This window comes from Lutjanus erythropterus, chromosome 22 (genome assembly GCF_056507025.1).
Source record: "Lutjanus erythropterus isolate fLutEry1 chromosome 22, fLutEry1.hap2, whole genome shotgun sequence".
In the NCBI taxonomy this organism is placed as follows: Eukaryota; Metazoa; Chordata; class Actinopteri; order Lutjaniformes; family Lutjanidae; genus Lutjanus; species Lutjanus erythropterus.
The window spans coordinates 21244380-21266970 of record NC_139338.1 but is presented as its reverse complement, the minus strand read 5'-3'; the positions used below and the strand labels follow the sequence as shown (position 1 = coordinate 21266970).

General features: G+C 40.4%; 1 protein-coding gene across 1 annotated transcript in view; it reads left to right on the top strand.

Annotated features, from left to right (window-relative positions):
- lin7a (lin-7 homolog A (C. elegans)) overlaps positions 1-22591 on the top strand; it is a 50657-nt gene extending 28066 nt beyond the window's left edge. The window contains exons 3-6 of the mRNA XM_084711115.1: positions 8650-8721; positions 16071-16280; positions 16689-16904; positions 20582-22591. Coding sequence (XP_084567241.1) covers positions 8650-8721; positions 16071-16280; positions 16689-16904 — 498 coding nt within the window. The 3' untranslated portion in view covers positions 20582-22591. The remainder of the gene's footprint in view (positions 1-8649; positions 8722-16070; positions 16281-16688; positions 16905-20581) is intronic.

Here is a 22591-nt window from a genome sequence, read left to right as displayed (position 1 = left end):
GCCTTTCAGCATAATCTTATAAAAACTCCATTATAAGCTTTATTTAATAAATGTGGGAGCTTGTTCATTTTCAGCTAGTGTCTCGTTATAATAATGCAATGTTCACTGGCAATGACACCAATTAGGAGAAATAGCTTCGGACAGAGCGTTGCGTAAAAAACCCCTGACATCATGAATAGTGACAGAGAGGAAGAAAGCTCTGGTCTTCTCCTTTCACCGTGTCCAGCTCTGCTCTGGCCTGCTCGGGGAAGCCTGGCACATCCTGACACCAACTGCACGTCTGGCAACCGGCTGACTGATCTCAGTGCCAGTCACTGGAGTGCAATGACAATGATTCTCAAAAACCTCTTAAAAAGGGCCTCAGCAGCAGCACCAGCAGCAGCGGATGGCCTTTGCCAAGAGGCAAAGATGCAGACCACTTCACCCACAAAGAGCAGGCTAAACACGGTCACCAGGGAAACCATCAGAGATGCTGTGGGATTAGTGGGAGGCAGCGAGGCCGACTGTGGTTTATAGTCGATTACAGGTTTGTGAGAGTGATGATACAACAGCTTCTTTCTGTGGTGCTGAGCCAGCTGCAGGACAGGTTGTAAGTTGCTGGTAGTGCATAGTGTGGATTATTATTACGCAGGGCATTAAAGGAGTTGTGGTGAAATATCGCAGATCTCAACAGCTGTGTTCTCTGATGCACCATGTTTGTATCAGAAACAATTAGAAAAGACAGACTCACAGGGGAGGGGAGCCTCAGTGGAAAAGCAGCACTCGGGATGGATTTAATGACATGATATGCAAGAGTTTTTTTTAATGTGTTTGTGACAAGATGATCTGTTCTTCCCTTCATCTCAGGCAGAAATGTTTTCAGCATTAAGAATCGCAGTGGTGTTTAACATTTAGCCCCCTTACTGCAGCGTTACTCCTCAGCTGAGGACACCATTGATGTTTAGATCCTGCATTGTCATGAGCACGAGTGTCTCCTCCATGAGTAGATGCACGTTTCTTTCTGCACTGTGATAGTTTGCAGGTGTAGTTCAGTAGAAACTACTTTCTTTCTACTGAACTACACCACCGCCACAAGCTGAGTGCCATCTAGTTCCATTATATTCAAGAAAAGGCAGACATCTCTACAGCCCAAAACCCTACAACTCATACAACACATGGTACAGTTGGTGGGTGTAGTTCAGTTGTAATTATCCCTTTAATTTGCAGAGACTTAAAAATTACTTGAAGTACTGTTGTTCATCCTTTACCAAGAACACTAAGACAGCAAAGTTTTACTAAGTGTCTTAATGTTTTGATTCCAGATGTGTCTTTGACTCTGATTAAGGCGCGTCTGGCGTCAAAACATTAGTCACTTAATAAACTTTGTTGCCTTAGTCTGTGTGCTCCAATGTTTTACTGTTTTCCAAGTCTTTTCTGTGACAAAATTATCTTGCCTTGGAGTGCACCGGACAGATCTGCAGTTCCTTGCAAGACGGTTGAAACACATTTAGCCTCTTTCTTCATCTAACAACCCTGGGAGCTTGTGTCTAGATGCTTCCAGGTCTTGGCCACACATGCATTTATGAATCAACAAAGATGAGTGTTGGGCTGCCAGGCTAAAGGTAAAGTGTGTGAGCTCAGCTGTGGCCTCACTGCCTCGCCACTGATCCAACGCCCATTATTCACACAGTCTTGTGGTCCGTCACCGTTTAGCGTTGGTGCTCCGTTGACTATTCATTCTTAGACATTAAACACACGACCAAAAAAAAACTTTGGAAAAGGGGGAAACTTGACAGTCCTTCTATGCCCCTTTCCAATTAACACTGGCTGTGTCACTAGGTAATCCAACCCCTTAGCCTGACAGAGACAACCTTGGAGACAACCAGCTCATGAACACACCACCCTGGTAGAAATAAATTAGAACATTTTAATGGCCTGTTGTGAAGTGGCTATTGCCTGCCAAGGTGGGTGTCTTCGCAATAGATCAGAGTCACCCAGGTACTTTGCTCCCGCGTCTCTTTTTGGGTGAAAACAACCACTCTAATTTGATTGGAGGTCTTTGCTAGTTGAAATGCATAAAATAAGAAAACCACTTCACCGTTGAGCTGTTAGCAGCCCCAATCCTTTGGCCAGTCAGGTGCACAATCATGCTACGTCTTTGCCGATCAACGATTGGCATAATTACATAGAAAAAATATATAGGGTTGATGAGATCTGCCTCCATCAAAGAGGAACTCCAACAAGTGGGTTAACATCCCAGGGTTAACTCTAAACGCAGGGTTAAGGATAGCCCTGGGCTAAAAATAAGCAGCAGGAAATGTATTTCTGACATTTGTTACTTTGTAAGACACTTTTGCTGTTTTAGTAGTCTGTGCACTGTTGCATTATGGTGAACAAATTACACTGTCAACAATAACATGCATGAAAGTTACACTAGTCTTCTATATTAAGCCCTGACACATTAACAGCACCTGTTCTCACCTAAAATGCGGCATGGTCGAGGAAAGTGACGTGGACTGATCGAGGGTGTGACTCCACCCTCTCGAAGTTCAAAGTTCACCAAAGTTGAACAAGACATGAAGAAATGAGACAAATTTGTTCATGTGTGACTGGGTTCTACAGCACAAAATGATAGCATTAGTTTGACAAATAATAATTTGAAAAAGAAAGAACATTCTTGTCGTCCTTTAATAGGAACTTTTTACTAAATTTAAAGCCCTTATTTTTCACACGTTGCTATAAAATCATTCTAATGCATTTTGACTTGTCCTTCCTGTTTGTCATTCATCAGTGTTAACCACTCTCAAGTTAAAAGAGCCATAAAACACAGGTTAAACTGTTGAAGTCCAACCCCCTGTTGTTCATTTCGATCACACACACCTCTGTGTGACATTTCATTATTACAGATGACCTTTCTTTCAAGTTTGGGCCGTGTGTAATCTGCGATATGATTCCTTCCCCCGCATGTAGCTCATTTCACAGTCTGGTGGGCCGACGCAGAGCTTGACAAGATGGACATACTAATCCTGTCTATAGAGTAAAAACACCTACTGTGAGTCTTGATCCTGGACTCGACGACTGCATCAATAGAATTTACCAAACATGAATCAGCCTTGTTAAGGATGACAGGCTGCCGGCTGTCAATATGAAGAATGAACGTCAGGGAAAAGAGTCTGTTCAGCAGTGTTGGGCTAAATGACAAACAGAGAGAGAGTTTGATGAGCTGGTTGTCTTTCCCAGCCACGTTCATCATCAATGACGGGAGGTGTGTGGTGGGGGGGGGGGGGGTCTCGGGTCTGCGCGTTAGTCTCACTGCATCAGCCTGAATGAGTTGTCAGGGTCAATCAGCCTTGCAAATGGGAAAGGAAGGACACAAGACGAAATGACTGGAAGAGCTAACCAGCTGGAAATGATGGAGAGTGGGAATTCGCTGTATATTGGGTTAGAGAGTCCCACTTGACGAACACAGGAAGCGCAAAAAAAAAAAAAAAAAAAAACAGGCCGGAGAGATCGCATCTTTCATCGGCTTTAACATTGCAGTTGATTTTCCACTTCAGCAGAGATTTTCAATCAACATAATTGACTGTGTTTTTTTATAGAAGCAAAAAAAAAAAAAAGCAGGCGAGGGTGGGAGGATTTGTGTTGATTCCATCACGGTGCCTCTGCCTCCCACGTCACATTAAGCTAAAGGATGAAAGGTGCTTTAAGTCAGCCTGTGCAGGTTCAATATTTTACCTCTGTGTCATGGTTACCGCCACACTCTTACACATAACAGTTCCAAAAGGGTTCCCCCTGAAGGGCTGAGGTTCTACCCAGAACCGTTTGCTTCTGAAGAACCCTTTTTTGAAAGAAGGTGTTTGTCAAAGGTTCTTTGTAAGACTAAGTGTTGCATTAAGAACACGTTAGAACATAAAAAAGGTTCTCTGTTGAACCTCCTGCATGGGTTTCTAAATAAAACCCTTGGAATATAAAAAGATTCTCTGTAGAACCATCTGGGTGGTTTCTTGTTGGCACCCACAAAGTGGAAAAGTTCTGGAAAGAACCCCCAGAGAGGGTTCTGGCTGGAACAATTACATCCTAGAATGGTTCTCTGTAGAACCTCTCATAGGTGGTTCTGGGTGAAACTTTTCACAGATGGTTCTCAGTATAGCCCTTCATGCTGGGTTCTAAGTAGAACTGCTGAAAGGGCAAGGAACCAGAAAAGGTATTCCTATAGGGACAAGCCAGAGAACCTCTCATGGTTCTGGTTAGCACCTTTATTTCTCAGAGTGCACCACCACCACAGAGAGGGAAAGTGTGTAGTTAAGTCCCATTCTTGTTTTCGTCCCATCCCCCCTCCATCCTCTCCGTCTCTGTGACTCAGTGGAGGAGGCAGAGAACCATGGTTACAGCAGCGGCGTTGTCACGTCAGTTTGCCCCGCAGGCATCTCACTCTATTCTCCAGCTTTGTGGCGTCCTCCTCCTTGTGCCTTTATCCTATCAGGAATAGTCTGTGTTTGTGTTGTATTGTTCGCCATAATCCACTGTGGTGAACCAGGCAGGATCAAATGCGCAGGTGTCTGTGTTTTTAGGGACGGACAGCGAAGGAAGAAAGAAAACGCAGGAGAGGAAGTGAAAAAGTACCTGCAGGACAACTGGCCTTTTTAGAGCAAAGTGCAGCCACAACCAGAGCAGACTGACATTCAAAAGCACACAGCTATTTGTTCCATGTCACGGCACCTTTATTCAGAGCGCAGCATTCAGCTTAAAGGGATAGTTCAGATTTTTTGAAGTGGGGTTGAATGAGGTCAGTGTATTACCTATAGTAGATGGACAGTTTGGAGACGCAGCAGGAGTAATTCAGTAGTATTTTAGCCACCCAAAACTCAACCAATCAGAAATATTCAATGCTGCAAGCCACACTTCAAAAGTCCCTGTACCTTTGGAAGTAATATTCCCCAAGCAGGGACTTTTTTGGCGGTTAAAATAATTTTCCCATTCCTAATTTTGACCTTAGTCCTCCCAAAAGACCTTGGTCTCTGGTTAAAGTTCCTTAAAACACAGCTTTATCAAACTCACTGCTGTGCCAATTCTCCCTTTCATGCATTACAATAGATGCCAAACATCGTATGAGCATTGCAGCTCTATCTATAACACTCCCATCGTATTTGAAGAGCCATTACTAAACATTTATGTAACAGAGACCAATGTTTGAACGCCCCAAAGACATTATTTTAACAGAGATTTAGCCAGCAGTGTTACAGATTCCATTCCTGAATGTATAAGAATGAGAGACAGTTGCAGGTAGAATAAATGGGTGTAATTAGCAGTTGCAGTAGTGTTTAGAAAAACGATAATTGAGGGAGAAAGGAAGCCACTCTGCAGGCAGACAGAGACAAGAAAAAGCCTTTCATGGCATTTATAAAGCTGTGCTCAGCCTCAAAAAGTGCAAAGGTGGAAGAAGTCCTCGGGAAAAGGTGTCATTTGGGAGTTGAGTGTGCGTGCGCATGGACTGCAGGCCCCATTTCTTCGAATGCATCAGCACTATAAATCTACAAAAATGTTTCTGCAGTCTGAAAATGTTGTACCGCACTCTCAAAAGCTGCTCATTTGGTTTTTGAGATTCATGAGCAAACAAGACAACAGAAGCTCAGGGATATTTTTCCCCTCTCTGAGATCTCTACATGCAAATATCTCAGGGTTTGTACCCAATAAGTATACATCCTTTTGATGATTCACAGCAGCGATGCCTTTGTAATGTTGTACTGTGGTACGTCAAAGCTACCAGGCGTGTTCGCTTCCAGGCAAGCTGCCATGCTTTGATGAGAGACATCATCTGCTGAGTGGAAACAGATGATTAAAATTCAGTTCTGAGCCTCCACATCTGATATGTCATAGACAAAAGTTTTAAGTTTAGTTTGCACTGAAAAATGTACAGTATCACTGCTCTGATTAAAATTTGATTGCTCATTTGCTCAATTAACTGCAACTGCAATAAACATAACATTAAAACTGGGAGATGTGTTTGAAGTGGTACATCACTGGGCTGAGTTGCACCGAATCAGCAGAAACATTTCCTCTGAGACTTTTTTGTGATCAGCCTATACATCAAAATCCTTTATGAAACTGTCTCAATTTAATAGTGATGCCTCTATATGGCCTAGATATGGTTATTATTAATGCCTTCTGGTGGGATCCTCCTTGAAATCAGACAGAAGGAGCCTGTGTTTATATATTCTCCCAACCAGAGGTACACTGAGTTCTTTTAACTGGCTGACAGTACATTAGCCAGTTAAAAAGAACCAGGAGAAGATTTTTATTTAGATGGTTTTATTTTTGACATTATTAGGGTGGAAACACTTTTGTCCACAGGGGCCTCCAAAATCAATACAATTAAAAGTTCCTTGTTGTAGCTTTAAGTTAGCTCATGTTATTGAAAACTAGCTAACTAACAAGCAAACAATTGATGTAGATTAGTTAGCTAGTGTTTTGCTAACAGTAGCTATTGGATATGACTAGCTAGCTAATGATTGACATAGATTATTTAGTTAGTTAGCCACAATTTTATGAAAGGAGCCTATGTTAATACATTTTCCCAGCCAAGGTTACAGTGAATAGTAGGTTAGCCAATTAAAAAGCAGGAGAAAATTTTTAATTAGATAATTTTATTTTTAATGTTATATTTTCTAGTTATTTCAGTGGAAACTCTACTGCTGTTGTCCACAGGGGTCCTCCAAAATCAATAAATTTAAAGTTCCTTGTCACAGCTTTAAGTTAGCAAATTTTATTGAAATGCTAGCTAACTAGACAGCTAACAATTAACATAGATTAGCCAGTTAGATAGCTGGCATTTCCCTAACATTAGATGTCAGATGTAACTAGCTAGCTAATGATTGATGTAGATTAGCTAGCTACTTAGTAAGCATTTTGCTGACATAAGCTAATTGAAAGCTACTACAAGGGCCTTTTATGTGTTGTTGATTTTGGAAGACTCTGTGCCATCTGTAGCATTTACAAGTTCTCATCAACATCTTTTAACAACCCAACCCATGCTGGAGTGGGTGCTTGATGAAAACAATGTTTAGTGTAGGTTTATGAATAGAAAAACATGACACACAATGCTGAGCTGTGTCTCGAACTAATCATCATGTTCCCAGCTTTCAGGTGACGCATACCTCATCTGTGTGGCATGTACTGTCGACCTGCCATTTTTCCCTACAAATCCTCTGTCCCCCTTAAAAAAAGACAAAAATTGCTCTGTGGTGGGGAGAGGCAGAGTGGAAGAGGTTTTATTTCCATCCTCCTATTCTACTGCTCATTATTAGGTTTCAACATTGGAGCAAAGTGGCATATAAAATCTGAGAACTGCAGCACATATGGGTGTAGTGAAGATATACTTGAATGGCAAAGAGTCCTCTCACAGAAATGGGGACTTTTGTGTTACAGTATATTAACCACACATGCTCATTCAACACTGTCCTCTTCTCTCTTTTACTCTCCGAACAAGTTCACTTGTAAAGTGTCTCTAAAAGACACGTCTTAACTGGAAAGGTCAGCTGTCTGTATTGATTCTGTCTGCCTCAGCGAATAAGCCCAAAACCTTGTTTTTCACCCAACTGGACATACAGCAACCCATCTCTTGGCACCGATTCAGGCCCAGCAGTGATGTATTACTGCCTGTTCTGGAGAGTTTCTGTGCTGTTTATAGAGTCCAGAACCAGAGCGTGCCTCAATTTCATGAGCTAAGAGTTAAGATCTTCTCTTATTTGCTAAGAAATGTATGCATACCATGGAGCTGCACAAATGACAAGCTGAATTATGTTATAATCTTCAAGGCTGGTACCCCTGCACCCTAAAACATCCTTAATACGGTAATTGAAATAGTCTGTTATCTTCCCAGAGACACCTCACTTAGCAGATTTACTGCCGTCTTCACTTTTCAAAGGGATTTTGTGTTATAAGGTCCTTATTTATTCTCACCTACAAATACATTTTGGGTCAAAATAATGAGATTTACATAATGTTTGCATGAGTAATATAAATGTAAACAGACTTTTTTTTGAGTTGCACTTCTGAGTAGTGTAATTAGGAGGGGAGACCGGGGGCAGCTGTAACATTTTTTTGGATTTTCTTTAATAATTCACAGACTACTTAAAATAGGATAGGAGAAAGTTTTTTTCTTGATGAATCGATGTTTGTATATATATATGTGTGTGTGTGTGTGTGTGTGTGTGTGTGTGTGTGTGTGTGTGTGTGTAAATAAGTAGCGCTTAGTCTTTTCCCACTAATGTGCTAATGGAAATTAACATCATGGTTACGGTAATATTATCTTAAATATTATCTTATAATTGCATTAAATCATAATATCAAATTGCAGTAGTTGTAGAATCACAATACTTTGTGGAGATAAAGTTGATTTCAGTTTACATTTGCAGTCATGCAAATTTAGGAATTGAATGTGGAATGGAGGGTTTGAGTGCGTTATAACTGGCCCCAGTCTCCCCTACTAGTGGCGGGTGTATTCCATCACTCAGCCTGTTAATACAGTACGTGTGTCTACAGGCAGCTGTGAAGGAACGCCATTATTTGAGTATGGAAATGAAGTGTTTGAGCTCAGACGCAGGGTGGGGGTTTCAGTTTTCAACTGTGTGAAATGTAATTATAACACCTGTCTCTCTTCATTTCCTTCAGGTGTACCAGTACATGCATGAAACAATCACAGTGAATGGCTGTCCAGAGTACCAAGCGAGGGCTACAGCCAAGGTAAGATCTCTTCATCGGTTATTATGTGAAATAAAAAAAAAAAATTGAATATGGCTGTAACTAATGAGTGGTGAACCTTCTGTTAATGGTATCTCATCTTTTCTCCTGGCCAAAGCAGGATGAAATTAGTATGTTCTACTTTACTAATGGCCCTCATTAAGAGTATGTGTGTAATTAAGGAATAACACATGAGAGCGCCAGTTCTGTCAGATTAAGGCAAAAGGCTGAATGCCAATATTACATGCCAAAACAATATCCATACCCTAGTTTCACTCTTGATCATGTTTACCTCTTGAGAAAGCTATGCTAAAAAAATCAAATTGAAACTTACTGAATAGTGAGTTTAAGCTGTAGTTTGTATTTATGTTCCTGTCGACTTAAATATGCGAGACATTAGACATTATTTTCAAATGCTTGTCTCTGAGTTTTGTCGTCTTTCGTTTGGCTAGAAACAAAAAGCAGTGCAAAGAAAGACGCGACTGTCAATTCACATAACTTGCTAACACTGTACTTTGGGTTTAGAGTGTATGGAGAAATTAAAACTCATCTTGAAGAAAACATGAAAGCTTTTAGTCCTGTTTAGATCAAAAGGTAGGGGGTCTATGTCAGCCTCCTGTGGCCAAAATAAAGTATTACAATAACAAACTTTTGTTTCACCTGGCAAAACTTTTTTCTCGTATTATTAAGTCAAAAACTGGGAGAAAAAAAAATAGGTCAGACTTGGAAATTGGATCACCAGCATTGAACTGGACTTAAAAATAAAAACTTTATTTATTGACCAGTGTGTAGTAGCTGTGCAGATACTGGGCTATAAAAATAAGACTAAATTGACTAGCTAACTACAAAGGGAAATGGAAGTCCACTGGCTAGCCAACCATTGCACTTGTTTTTCTTGAATTTCCTAAGAAGAAAAAACAGTCCAATACTTCTCACAGAAACCCACAGTCCCACTCATGTACATACTTTTGTTTGCCAGCAAATGTATCTGCAAGTACTGTAGATCCCTGTAGATCCCAGTGCAGCTACAATGGCTAATCCAGAGGGCTAACATCTTTGTTTGCTCTTGGTTATACTCTGAGACCAGTGTTAGGAATAATTTATGTAAAACCGAAGTTCATTTGGAGAGCAGGAGGCTCGCCTACTATACAATAAGGCACACAAAAATGTGAGCAGTTACCAAGGAATGAGCGAGAAATGACCTGATAACTGAGCATTTGAGCAGTTGCAAGAGTCTGTGGTTACATTGATATTCTTACAACCTGCATCAAACTAAATGGCTCATTTTATTTAGGCTATCTGTATTATAGAAAGTGTTAGATTTACATAAAGATTCCATCAGCTCTTCAGTTTTGCTTCCGAGGTCAAATGTGTAATCGATATAGGCATCAAAAGCAGACTTCTAAATTACTCCCCGATCAAAGACTGACAGTATATTACAAAATGTGCTTAAACTTTAATGTCTTCGAGGCCATTTTTTCCTTAAATATGAACACGCTGGAATCTCCAGCTCTTCATCCTCGTTTCAACGATCTTCAGTCACTAAATGTCTTTGATTTGAGCCGTAAATCTTTCGTCAGTTCTTCATAATGTTCACCCTGACTCATCAGATTAGCAGCCACGAGATTTCCATCTTTAATCTGCTTCACTCCCAAAGAGACACACATTTTGTTTGCTATCAACGCTGATGTCACTTTTTATCCTGCTGTTACACAACCTGGATGAAAAATTACCCTGTAAAACAGTATAATGATAAAAGCACATTTGTTTTGCTATTGTCACAACTGACAGGCTCCGTGTATTAGATTGATTTCTTCATTTTGTTGTTTGTTGATCAAAGTTTTTAGTGCGCATTCATATCAAACCAAGAGAAACTATTTCTATATGCGTTTGGCAGGCTTTGAAATTTAATCTTCATATCAGCTTTTTTAGATGACAGCTCATAGCTGTTTATTGATGTAGCGCTATGAGATGTCAGTCATTGAAAAAGCTCATCCTTTTTTATATCTTTGCTTCTACCACTCTACTATTTAATATTTCAGCCAGATGGTTTTTTTTTTTGTTGCGTACATCTGTGTTATAGGTGAAGGACGAAATCAGAACAGAGAAATTTCCAGGTGCAGCGTGAATGGAATAATCACACTTTGGTATTTAATAGATGAGATGAGCTTGATCTGATGAATTGCAGGGCCTCTCACCTGCGAGAGACACAAGCTTTTGTGAAAGACAACAATGAGCGGGGGTTAGGCCTGTCTGTTTCATATGGAGAATGAGGATGATGAGATGCAGGCAGGTGAGATGAGAGAGCACCCCTCCGTCCTTCAATGGTTCAGTGTCCAGCTGGGTCCACTCCTCTCCCCTACATCACAGGGAGTGGGTGGACGATGTGAATAGAAATGGATGACAACAACAGAGGGAAGTGTGTCTTTGTGTGTGTGCAGAGAGATTGTACAATGCTTCAGATGACCATACAACAGTCTGCCTAGAGCACAATAGAGCAGGGCCTGGTGAATTGCAATTGAACACCTGGTTAAAGGTTGCTTTCTTGCTGAGAGTTAGATGCTAAGATTGATACCGCTCACATATCTCTGTGTTAAGTATGGATCTAGGAGTCAGGAGGTGATAAGCTTAGATAAGCATAAAAACAGGAAGTAAACACCTCTAAAGCTCACTCATTTCCCCTCTTTAGATTAAAAAAGTCAGATTATGTGTGCAGGAAGTATGGAGCCAGAGCCAGGATGTGACTAGCTAAGCTCAAATACTACTGGAAGCAGAAAGTAAAAATATCTATTTGACTCTTTGACTTCTATATTTTTGTTTGTTTGGAGCATAAAAAATTAAATTTAAGTTAAAGCTAAGCTAATCACCTTCAACTTTACACTCAGCCAGACTAGCTTTAGTCAGTCTTTAAGTTAGGATAGGCTAAGCTAATCACCTGTTGATTCTATCTCTATCTGCACAGACATGAGAGTGATGTCTTATTTCACTCTTTGCGCAAATAAAAGCAAATAAGCACATTTCTCACAAATTATGTTTGTAAAAAGGATGCACAAGATAACATATTACATAGAAAGTGTTCTGCCAGAATAGTCTGTTTAACCCAAACTATGATCTTTTCCTAAACCTAACAACCAAACTGCAACAGAAAAAGCAAACAAACCTGAAAATAGTAAGTCAACTACATCGAAAACTGATTCACAAAGGACACAAATCCCAGCCTCCTGGGTGAAAGTTCTGTGTTTGACCCATTCATCCACCATAACCTGCATGCTGCTATATGTTGTACTGTGTCAGCTGATTTCCTAAAGCCTCTCCGAAGGGTGACATCTCCCCACACCGTGGGTACCACTGTCTGATCTAAAAGAATCCCATCTTTATTAATGACTAGAGAAGAGGAATTTCACTCTACAGAGAAACTGTGACGGTTAAGCTGGAAGAAAAAAAAAATCTGTATCTTTTTTTCTAAGCCTGGAGCAACCATGAAGACATGATTTAAGCAGCTTTAAAACTCCTGCCTACTTTTCTTTCTTTTCCCCAAACTTTGAGAAGTTGCTGCTCCTAAATCTGTGTTAAAACTGCACATCCACTGGGCAATTAAGCACACAGCTAATGGCCTGAGCCGGCTTAGCTGTGGGCACGTTCTAAACTGGGAGAACTGGATGTTCTAAAAAGTTTTTTACTCTCTCTAGAGATAATAACCAGACGAGGCCACAGTGCCAATTACATTCAATTAGTATCACATAAAGAGTCTGAAGGAAAAAAGATAGATACTGTACACTATTAGAAATAAGGGTTCCAGAAGGGTTCTTCAACAGCTCAGGTTCTACAGAGAGCCATTTGCTTCTGAAGAACCCTTTTTTGGTGAAAGGATTTATCAAGGTTTTTTTGATGACCAAGGGTTCCATTAAGAACCCTTTTTTAGAAGACAGAGTTCTTCAAAGATTGTTGAAATTCTTGCAGAAATGTACTATAATTCTTACTATAACACCTTTCACAGAACACTTTATGTTGAGTTCTAGGTAGAAAGGTTCCAAGTGGAACCATATAAAAGGTTCTACCTGAGCCGAAGACCAGTTTATGGTTCTAGTCAGCGCCTTTAGCTTGTAGAGTGTAGCAATAGCATTGAAGATGAAATCTATAAGCTGCTGCCGTGATAATGATGAAATATGTGAAATATGCCGACGCTCCTGTTCATCGGCCTCTCGAGTTCTTTAGTTAGCGAGACGGCGAATCTCCCGACAGTTGAGATTTGTGTTTCACCTGAACCATTCGATTCTTTTTGATTGCTCCATTAATTAAATCAATTCAGCCCCTAATTCCTGGCTCGAGGCCCTTATTACTGATCTTAATAGAGACAGGGACTATCAGGGCCGTGCGGGCTCCAGAGAAAATAATGAGAGCTGATGATCCAGTCATATATTAAGTCATACTGTACAGTGCATGTGTGGTTACCCAATAAGGATCCTCATACAAGCTTTTCATTTAAAATGCCTCCTGTGTGTGAGCAGCGCCGGCCATCTGCCAGATTGTTTTTTTGTTCGCAGAAAGCCAGATAAAGTTGTGAAGGTCGATGTGCTGTGAGGCCCGGGAGGCGATGGTCTGCATGCTGAGGAGCTGCCTTTTAGCTTCACAATGGGACAGGGAGGGAGGGAGGAAGAAAAGGAAAAGGACAGCGAGAGAAAAAGGGAGGCAGGCTACAATAACCAGATTTAAAAAAAAAGGTGGCGGGAGAGAGGGGAGAAATGAGCGAACAGTTTGAGCAGAAATGAATGTAGATGCATATGAATATGTACGAGAGAGCAGAGATGGTGATGCTGCCTGGAGGGAGCATCAAAGACCTCAAAGTGCCAAGATACTTGTCTGCTGCTGGGGAATTTTGGATACACATCTGCAAAAGCTTCTGACAGAGCCTCCCCTCCTCCTTTTTTATCCCGATCTACCTCACATATCATAGATGATGCCGACTTGACAGCGAGGCACCTGTGGCAATGCATCTGTGGATCACTGGGCACGGGGTGTCTGCTTCTCTGTTCGTCTGCCATTAGCTTTCCCAGGCTCGGCTAACAAGCTCCTGGGCGCTTTGTTCTGAATACGCAAGGAGCAAGGAGCTTGGCTTGGGGTTCAAAGAAACCCCACAGCCAGCGAGCAACATCAACCAGCTGGTAGAGACACAGAGGGTGAAAGTTGTCTGGCTGCTCCTCCAGTCTGAGCTTGGATGTGTTAATCCATGTGCTTAGAAAGCCAGAGAACTTCTCATGTGGAGTCTAAATCCCCGGCCCTGACTAAATCCTAACGCTTTGTTACCGCCGTCCACCTTCACGATCATTTTGTAATACTTTTGAAATTGGTTTCATCCTTTGCATTCATTTTGAGTGTAATGAAGAAGACTAGAACCGCAGGCTGCAAGACTTTTAAAACCTCAAAATTGCTGTTTTCTTCAAACAAGGAGACATTATTTTGTTCCGGACTGTTGTCATGTTGATTTGTGGCTGCGAAAGCTACACATTTGCATTCAGACAAGATTGCCAGTGCATGAAGTATAATTCATCTGCTGTTGTTTATGTTGTGTATAGCGCCAGTCCCTTTAGTTCTATCGATTTTCTTTCTTAAATCAGTAAACAGAAAAGCAGCTGCAATGCCTCTTTTGTTTTTCCTTTAGAATTTGCAACTACACGCCAGGCTTAACCTTCACCGTTTTGATAGTGATACCCAGCTGTGAGGAAAAGACCGTTGTCCAGAGGGTATTGAGCTTTTCTCTCATTTCTGTGCTTTGGTTAGTTTTAGGCCTGTTGTCTCAAGTGATAAAGACGATTTTCTTTGTTTTTCACGTTTTGCCAAAGATGATAAATGTATTTGAGCACTGAAGTTCATTCTTGACCTTTGAGAACAGCATTTGTAACAAAATCTAAAAAGGTCTACAAACTTTCTGAGCTTTCAAATCCATCTAATTATCTTAAAGATAAATGTACTGTATATTTCCATATTTTACTTGTATTATTCTTTACATTATAACATGATATATACTTAGAGCTGGTCAGTAATGATTTAAGAATAGATTTGCAGTTATTTAGGATGTGAACAGTGATGAAATTTAGGCAAACAATTATCACAGAAAGTATAGGAGTTACAATGCAGGCCCCATATTACAGACACTTCTCATCTGAAGTCTTGAGATATGTTAGGAAGAGTCTAAGATAGGATTTGATATTACAGAAGCAATCTTACTTCATTAATCTTATCTCAGATTAGGAAATACGAAATTCTCAGTCCAACATTATGAACTTGTATGACCATCTGTTACAGCAAGCAACATTACTTTTCTCATGCTTGTTGGTTTTTTTAAATAAACAAATCCAAAGATGTACTTTCTGGGAAATTTACAACAAAACTAACCCTGGAGATAAAAGAAACAGAGTGGGCCAAGATAGCAGAAATCCTCTCTGCCATATCCAGCATCCACTGTGTAAATGCAATAAATAAAAGAGCAACAATTTAGCTAAAACTACCACTGACAGCTGTTAGCAAACACTACCATTAGCTAGCCTACAAACACTAGCACTAATGTTAGCCAACACTACTGTTACCTACAGTTTGGGAACACTACATTTAGCTAGTTTGTAAATTAGTTACTGCTACAGGTGAAAGAGTGAAAATTAGGACAGTTTAACAATTATCATACAGTTAGGAGAGTTTATTTAAGATTTTGGAAAGTTAGGATGCTTGTGCAATACATTTTTCCTGTCTCAAGTTAGTATAAGAACCTTGACTTTGAAACTCTTTCTAGCTTCCGCATTTACTTCCTGGTTGTATGGGCCACTGAACATGCGCAGTTTTCACCCTCTGTTTTTCATTGCAGTACCACGAGTGGCCACTAGGAAAACTTGGCAGCAATACCCTGTCAAGTTCTGCATATATATTTTACTTGTTTTAATAGTTTTTGTTTTTCATTGCTAGACTGAGTTTGAGACAACATTTTCTACATTTGCAGGTAGTTTGTGCACACCTGCCAACAAGCTCTACTAATGAAGTGTTATAGGACCTAGAGGGTTAAGTTTGGATTTGCACCCATGGTTTGACTTTTATTTTCTTGAAGGAGGTAGTTAATGTGCACTATGCTGTCTGAGAGGATGTGCAGCCTAGGAGACTTACTCAGGGAACAAATTACCCACTTAGGCTTGCACTGAAAAGCATATGCTTCCTATCCGGTTCAACCCAGTGTGACACATTAGAAATTCTGCGGAGGCTGACAGCAGTGGTTTTGTTTATACTGTATAATGTCTCAGATATACATATATAATATATGAATTATATGATATTTAGTAGTAAGATGAGCCGTGTTGTTTCTCCTTTAGGCCACAGTTGCAGCCTTTGCAGCCAGTGAAGGTCACTCCCACCCACGGGTGGTGGAGCTACCTAAGACAGAGGAAGGGCTGGGCTTCAACGTGATGGGTGGCAAGGAGCAGAACTCACCTATCTACATCTCCCGCATCATCCCCGGAGGCGTGGCTGAGAGGCACGGCGGCCTAAAGCGAGGGGATCAGCTCCTGTCTGTCAATGGTGTGGTAGGTCTGACCAGTCTTTCGATTTGCTGCCGTGTCTGGGGAGACATACAGTGGAGGGAGAGTGAATATAAGCATTTCTTCCCTTATTTATTATTTAAAACTGCTTCCGATACAGATCCTCAATTAAAATGAGGAAGCAGTGTTTGATTTCTAGTTTAATATGAGTCAACAATTAGTAGAGTGATTAAGATCAAAGTGGCGCACATCATTAGTGAATTTCCCTGCTGTGGGATCAATAAAGTTTATCTTATTTTATGTCTTGACTAAGGAGGAGAAACACTTCTCCAACCACCAGAGAGACTTGAATAACACTGTGGAAGTATTCTTTTTTTTTCCGGAGTTACTATTTTTAAAAATAAATTCAAATCAGCTTCCTTTAATATTTCACTGTCTCTGAACCCCCTGCAGAGCGTGGAAGGCGAGCACCACGAGAAAGCGGTGGAGCTGCTGAAGGCGGCCAAGGACAGTGTGAAGCTGGTGGTTCGCTACACCCCCAAAGTGCTGGAGGAGATGGAGGCTCGCTTTGAGAAGCTCCGCACGGCCCGGCGGCGCCAGCAGCAGCAGCTCCTCATGCAGCAGCAGCAACAGCAGAACCTGACCTCTCAGCAGAACCACATGTCGTAGGTGAGGCGCTTCATTGCTTTAAGGGTGAGGGGTGGCTGAAGGCGGGACACCCGGAGCACAAAACCCCGCCAGAGAAGAGGAAGATGTCATGCTGCTATAAATTCGGACAACTCCATGCAGTTGCCCGGTTGCAAGGAGGAAAGTACATTGGTTAAAGTCTTGACATAGCTTAGAGTGTGAACTACTGCCCAAAAACTAGTTGCATACCTGCTTCTTTCAAGGAATACTCAACATTTTTGGAAAAGTGCTTTCTTGCTGAGAATTAGATGAGAAGATTGACCTCTAACGTACAGTAAGCAGTTAGCTTAGCTTAGCATATAGACTGGAAGCAGGAGGAAATAGCTAGCTTAGCTCTGTTGAAACCAGGACCTCTAAAGCACACTGAGCCGTTAACCTAGCTTATTTTTATCTTAGCATAAAGACTGAAAGTAGAATAGTTGCAGCTTGGAAATCCCTGTAAATCTGTTAATCCTTACAAAAACTGTGGCTTTTTAGTGGTTTCCCTCTGCCTCCAGTCATTATGCTAAGCTAACCTGTCTCCTGGCTGTAGCTTCATATTTAGTGGACAGATTTGAATGTAGCATTGATCTTCTCATCTTAATCTCTGCCAGAGAAAAAAAAATCAAATTTTCCAAAAATGTCAGTACAATTCCTTTAACGTGTATGTATTACCTGCAGCAGCAAGAGATAAATTTAGCAGTTTTCTAAAACAACAATAACAGATCTTGGCTACTCTACAATCAGTGAAAAGCGCTGCCTCGAGTCTTATTGCTTTATTTTGGTTATTTTGGTAAAGTCCCAGTCTGGACAGCTGAGCCTGAACTGGACTAAGATCAAGTCGAGATGAGCACAGATTATCTTTGAGCTTAAACATGGATTTTTGGATCTGAAGTGTACTGTATGCTATTTTAGGACTTGCCTGCAGGTAAAATAAAGGGGATAGTGGATGCAGATATCCACATACAGTATTATCATTTAATATTTTTGTAGAATTATAAAAATCTTTCCAGCCTCTTCAGAAAACCTACTTTTACTACTGGATGTTGTTTTTATTTATTAACTTTATTCATAAGTTCTATTATGTTCATTTTATTTAATGTCATCTGTTTTTTTTTACTTTAAATGTGATATACATCAGTTTCTAAAAGTAACATTGTGCAAGCATGCAGCCAAGGAATAAAGATGGAGGGAGGTGAACTCCTTTTTTGAGGCTTATTTGCCATGCTCTGCTTTGCCGTGCAGCCACTTTTATTGGCTCGTGTTCAGGCAGGAGCAGATATTTACATCTCGGCACGAAGCCGTATACCTCAGTGGCATATTTTGCAAACTTAGCCGCCGGTATTGTCTGTGCAAACATTACCGCTTCTGCTGTGTTCTGCGAGTGGTTCTGTTGTAAGGGCTGTGAATTATTCAAGCTTAAACCGATTACATCTGTGCCTCATGCTCTGCAGGTACGTGGATAAGCAGATGCAGCGTGCAATGCTACATACCTCTGCATATCTCTGCTTTAGACAGTGTTTTTATAGTCCAAATTTAGCACAAAGCTCTGCACTGCAAGTCACACTTTCACCGTGTGAAAATAACTTAGAGGCAAGAAGAAACTTTTCAAACACTAATCAGACAAGATAAATCATATCACGCTACAGTTAATTCAACCCAGACTGCTCGAATTATTCCCTGACGTATTGGAGGCAGGCATGTGTCCAAGATCTCTGTGGCACTGCCCGTTTGATGCTAAATCCCCGAAGCATATCTCTTGTCTTGCACTTGGCACAGTGCAGCTTGGGAAGGTATTTAGGAGCTTGTAACAGTGTGTTGTGGTGGAGCTACAGACAGGGAACTGAGCAGGGATCATGTTTTATCAACGCCCGCATGCCGACCACAGAGATTTGCTGTGGCGGCCAAGAGGCTGCTGACCAAGTGACACGCAAAAGCAGACAAGAATGCAGCATAAGCCACCAGTTTGCCTGGTGTTCTTCTCTCTCCGTCACTGTGTCTCTGTCCATCACACAGAAACGCAAGCACAAACATTATACAACTAGCTGGAGCGAGGTTTTGACAACAGATTTTGACGATGGGGAAAGTTTGCAGATGTAGTTGGAAAATCTATCACCCTGCTTTTTTCAGAGCCTGTGTAGTGGGAATAATTCTGAGCTGTGTTGTATTGTGGTTCCTCAACAATACTATATCGCAAGCCAGCAAAATAACCTCCCCATAATTGCAGTAAAATCAAAGCGTTCACAGGGTATCTTTTGCATAAATGCTCGCTGTGCCTGTGAACAGACAAACAATGAAAGGAGTCACTAAATGCCTCATTCTAGCCGACTGTCTCTGCATACTAGTGTTGCAAGCAACACAGCAGGCCCGCTGCACACATGCCTCGACAAACTTCTCTTTCAAGTAACAGATTTATACATAAAACCTCAACAATACAAATACATTCACTTTACACTAGTTTAATGTCCTACAGTTGAATGTTTGAGCATCACTGTGCAAAATTATGCATGAGCAAAGTTTCACACTTGAAGGATGTTTTCACATTCATTTGCTAAAAAGAAAAGTTGCAAAAGTGAATTTGCTCATGTGAAATTCATGTGTTTTTTCTGTAACGGTTATTTATTTTATCTTGATTTAACCACATAAGGCAACTGAGAGCCAATTCTTATTCACAGTGACAACCTGGCCAAAAGGCAGCGACACGAAACAAGTCGATATACACTGAGAATGAACCTTCCCTCACATAGCAAACTGTATGAATTCTACCTTGAAACATATTCTCTAAAAATTAGCAGCACTTCAGGAAGTGTAAGTAAGAAATACAACACCAGAAGTGTTAACATGTACCCTTCAAATTAAAAGTCTTCTTTCACACACAGAGGTAGATTAAAGAAGGTAAGGTGCTGCAGAGAGACATTAAAACCAACCTTTATATTCCAGGAGTTTTATCTAGAACTGTATCAGGGTGTTCCACCATGAACCCTTTTATATTCCAGGGGTTTTATCTAGAACCCACCCATGGTGTTCTACCGCGAACCCTTTTATGTTACAGTACAAAGAACCCTTGACGAAAGAGTTCTCTGAGGATTTCAACAACCCTTGAGGAACTCTTTCTTCCAAAAAGGGTTCAAATGGTTGTGGGTAGAACCTCAGCCCTTCAGGAAAAAAACTTTTGGAACCGTTATTTCTGAAAGTGTAGGATATTAGCATACTACTTACATGTAACTATTTGCATGTAACTAGTTTCTGATTTTAAAAAGTAATTAGGTTACAGTTAGTTACAAAGGGGTTATATATCTGAGTATTCTTTTTCTGAGTGCACTCTTCTAGTTTTATCAGGGAATAATTTTGCAGCTTTCTTGTATTTGGCATGACATTTGGGTGACATGATGGCATAACAGTGCCTTAAAAGCAAGGCTGTCATTCCAAAAGCAGGAGCGCTGGCAAGCCTGACACGCACACACACCCAGAACAGAGATCCCAGAACAGTGATTGCATTTTACAAGTCAGCGATAATGGATTTAACAAGGATTTGAAGCTGGTATGAGACTAAAATAGCAATTAAACACTCTAATCAGTCAGTAAAATAATCAGGAAAGATAGAATTAGCTTGATAGCACTGAAAATACAAGCTCTGAGGCATTGCTCTCAGTCTGTTCCTCTTTCTGCACGATCTGCAGGTTGTTCCAAAAGAAGAAGAAGTGAAGGAGAGCGAATAAAAAGGTGGATCTCAGAGACCATCTTGTTTGCATTGAGGATCCCAGAGGAATCTCTGCGTCGTGGCGGAAACCAACAAGCAGAAGACTCTTTTTACTCACTCTCTCCTTTCCAGTGTACCACCGATTACTGAGCAAAAACAGAGAGAGAGAGAAGTCTGTCCCGAAATTTGGTGCTTTGAAAATCGAGCAAGAGGGAGGCTAGCACTGAAAGTCGTCCATTTTAACTTTGTATTCCCTTTTATAAGTTGTTCTCCCCGGTTGTGACTCTTACTGGAACCTTTTTCTTCTTGTGTTTGTTGTTTTGTTTACAGTCATCCATTTTTGATTGCTTACTGACATCCATTGCACCGTGGCACCTTTGCCATCTTTGCCATAGATATCATTTGTACAGTGGTGTTTCTATTGATTCCTCAACTTGGTGCTTGTGTCTCTGTATGAATGACCATTTGGTTTCTTTTTTCTTTTTTTTTCTCGTGTCAAACTTGTCCTGTTTTGGATAAACGTGAACTCTTTTTTACCTTCTATATTGTAGCAGGAAAAGATTTTGTATCTTGTAGGTTTAGCAATAACACACATTCAGTTCGATTCTTACATTTCACCACTAAAACTTCACGATCGGACGCGTGACATATATACAGAGTTTATTATGGCATAGGTGCAAGTGTAAATCATTGTAAAGCAAACTGGGTCTTATGTACTGTAAGGCAGCTTCTTCGTCCAAATCTGTGCCATTCAAAGAGATTATTGATTTACAAGTGGCATGATCAATTAATGTGCAATAACTGCGATTATTAACAGACTTTTTAAGCTCCTCCCAAATGAGATTTATCCAGAAAAGTAAGAGATTTTAACAAATCAACCTGACAAACAGAATGTCACCAGGTTTCATTTGAGCAGAATTAAATTAAAATATTCTATAATTATGTTTATTTTTCAGACTTGTCTATTTTATAGTTTATGAGATCAGAGATTTAGCATAAAGTTTTATTGTTCCTTTTAAATATTATGTATTATTTAAAATCTATTCATTGTATAAAATACTAGCACATAGTTCTTGTAGATCTGTTCCCTGCGTTTCTGTTTTGACAATCATTTTTCCTCCGTACCTGTGAGAGAAATCTGACTTTAAACGCCTCTCTACCGACCCCAGTAGCAGAGCTGAAGTGGTTTACGTTTCAGTCATCTCCATCTTTGGTGCTAAGCGCTCCTTGTTTTGTTTTGTTTGCTCTGCACTTCCCAGAGATTTGTTTATCTTTGTGTCTTGTGTTATTTTTTCTGTAGGTGGCGCTCTTTTTTTCTCTACTTTGTTTAACCACGAAGGCTTTACCGCTTAGGCTGCTTCTTCTTCTGTTTATCCCAAACAAATCTGAAACATTAAACGCATCACTTCATGTATGCTCGAGGATTTTTTGTTTCCCCAGGAGAGACCATCCAGACACTGCATGTTTAAGAACAGTGAATGAAAAGCTGCCATAAAGTTTTAAAGATGCATTTTCATGGAAATGTTGCTGATTGTTATTTTAAATTTGCATTTATTGACAGAAAGTGTCATTTTCACCTTTAATCCTTTCTGATCGACATTACATTTAATTGCACAAGTCCAGCAGAGCAGATTTCTTCTTCATGCATAATACGTGCCACGTTGCCAAATATTACCATTTTCCTAAATAACCTGTCAGCACAGAGGTCACTTAATGCCAGAGCTTTTGCATTTGGTCGCCTCTGTGCTCAGGTTTTGTAGGATATTCAGAAAGGTTTTGAATCGTTCAGTCTTCAAGCAGAACATCTCAACACAACAGATCCCTTTTTGTATCTTTAAATCACAGGTACTCTTTCTTAATTGACTTACATTTTTGAATCTGATGGTCCCGTACTTACAGTAAAGACTAAAAAAGACAACAAACTGTTGATATGCAATTGTTATACATAATATATTTGTATAAATAAATCTATGTGCTTGTGTACAGTGAA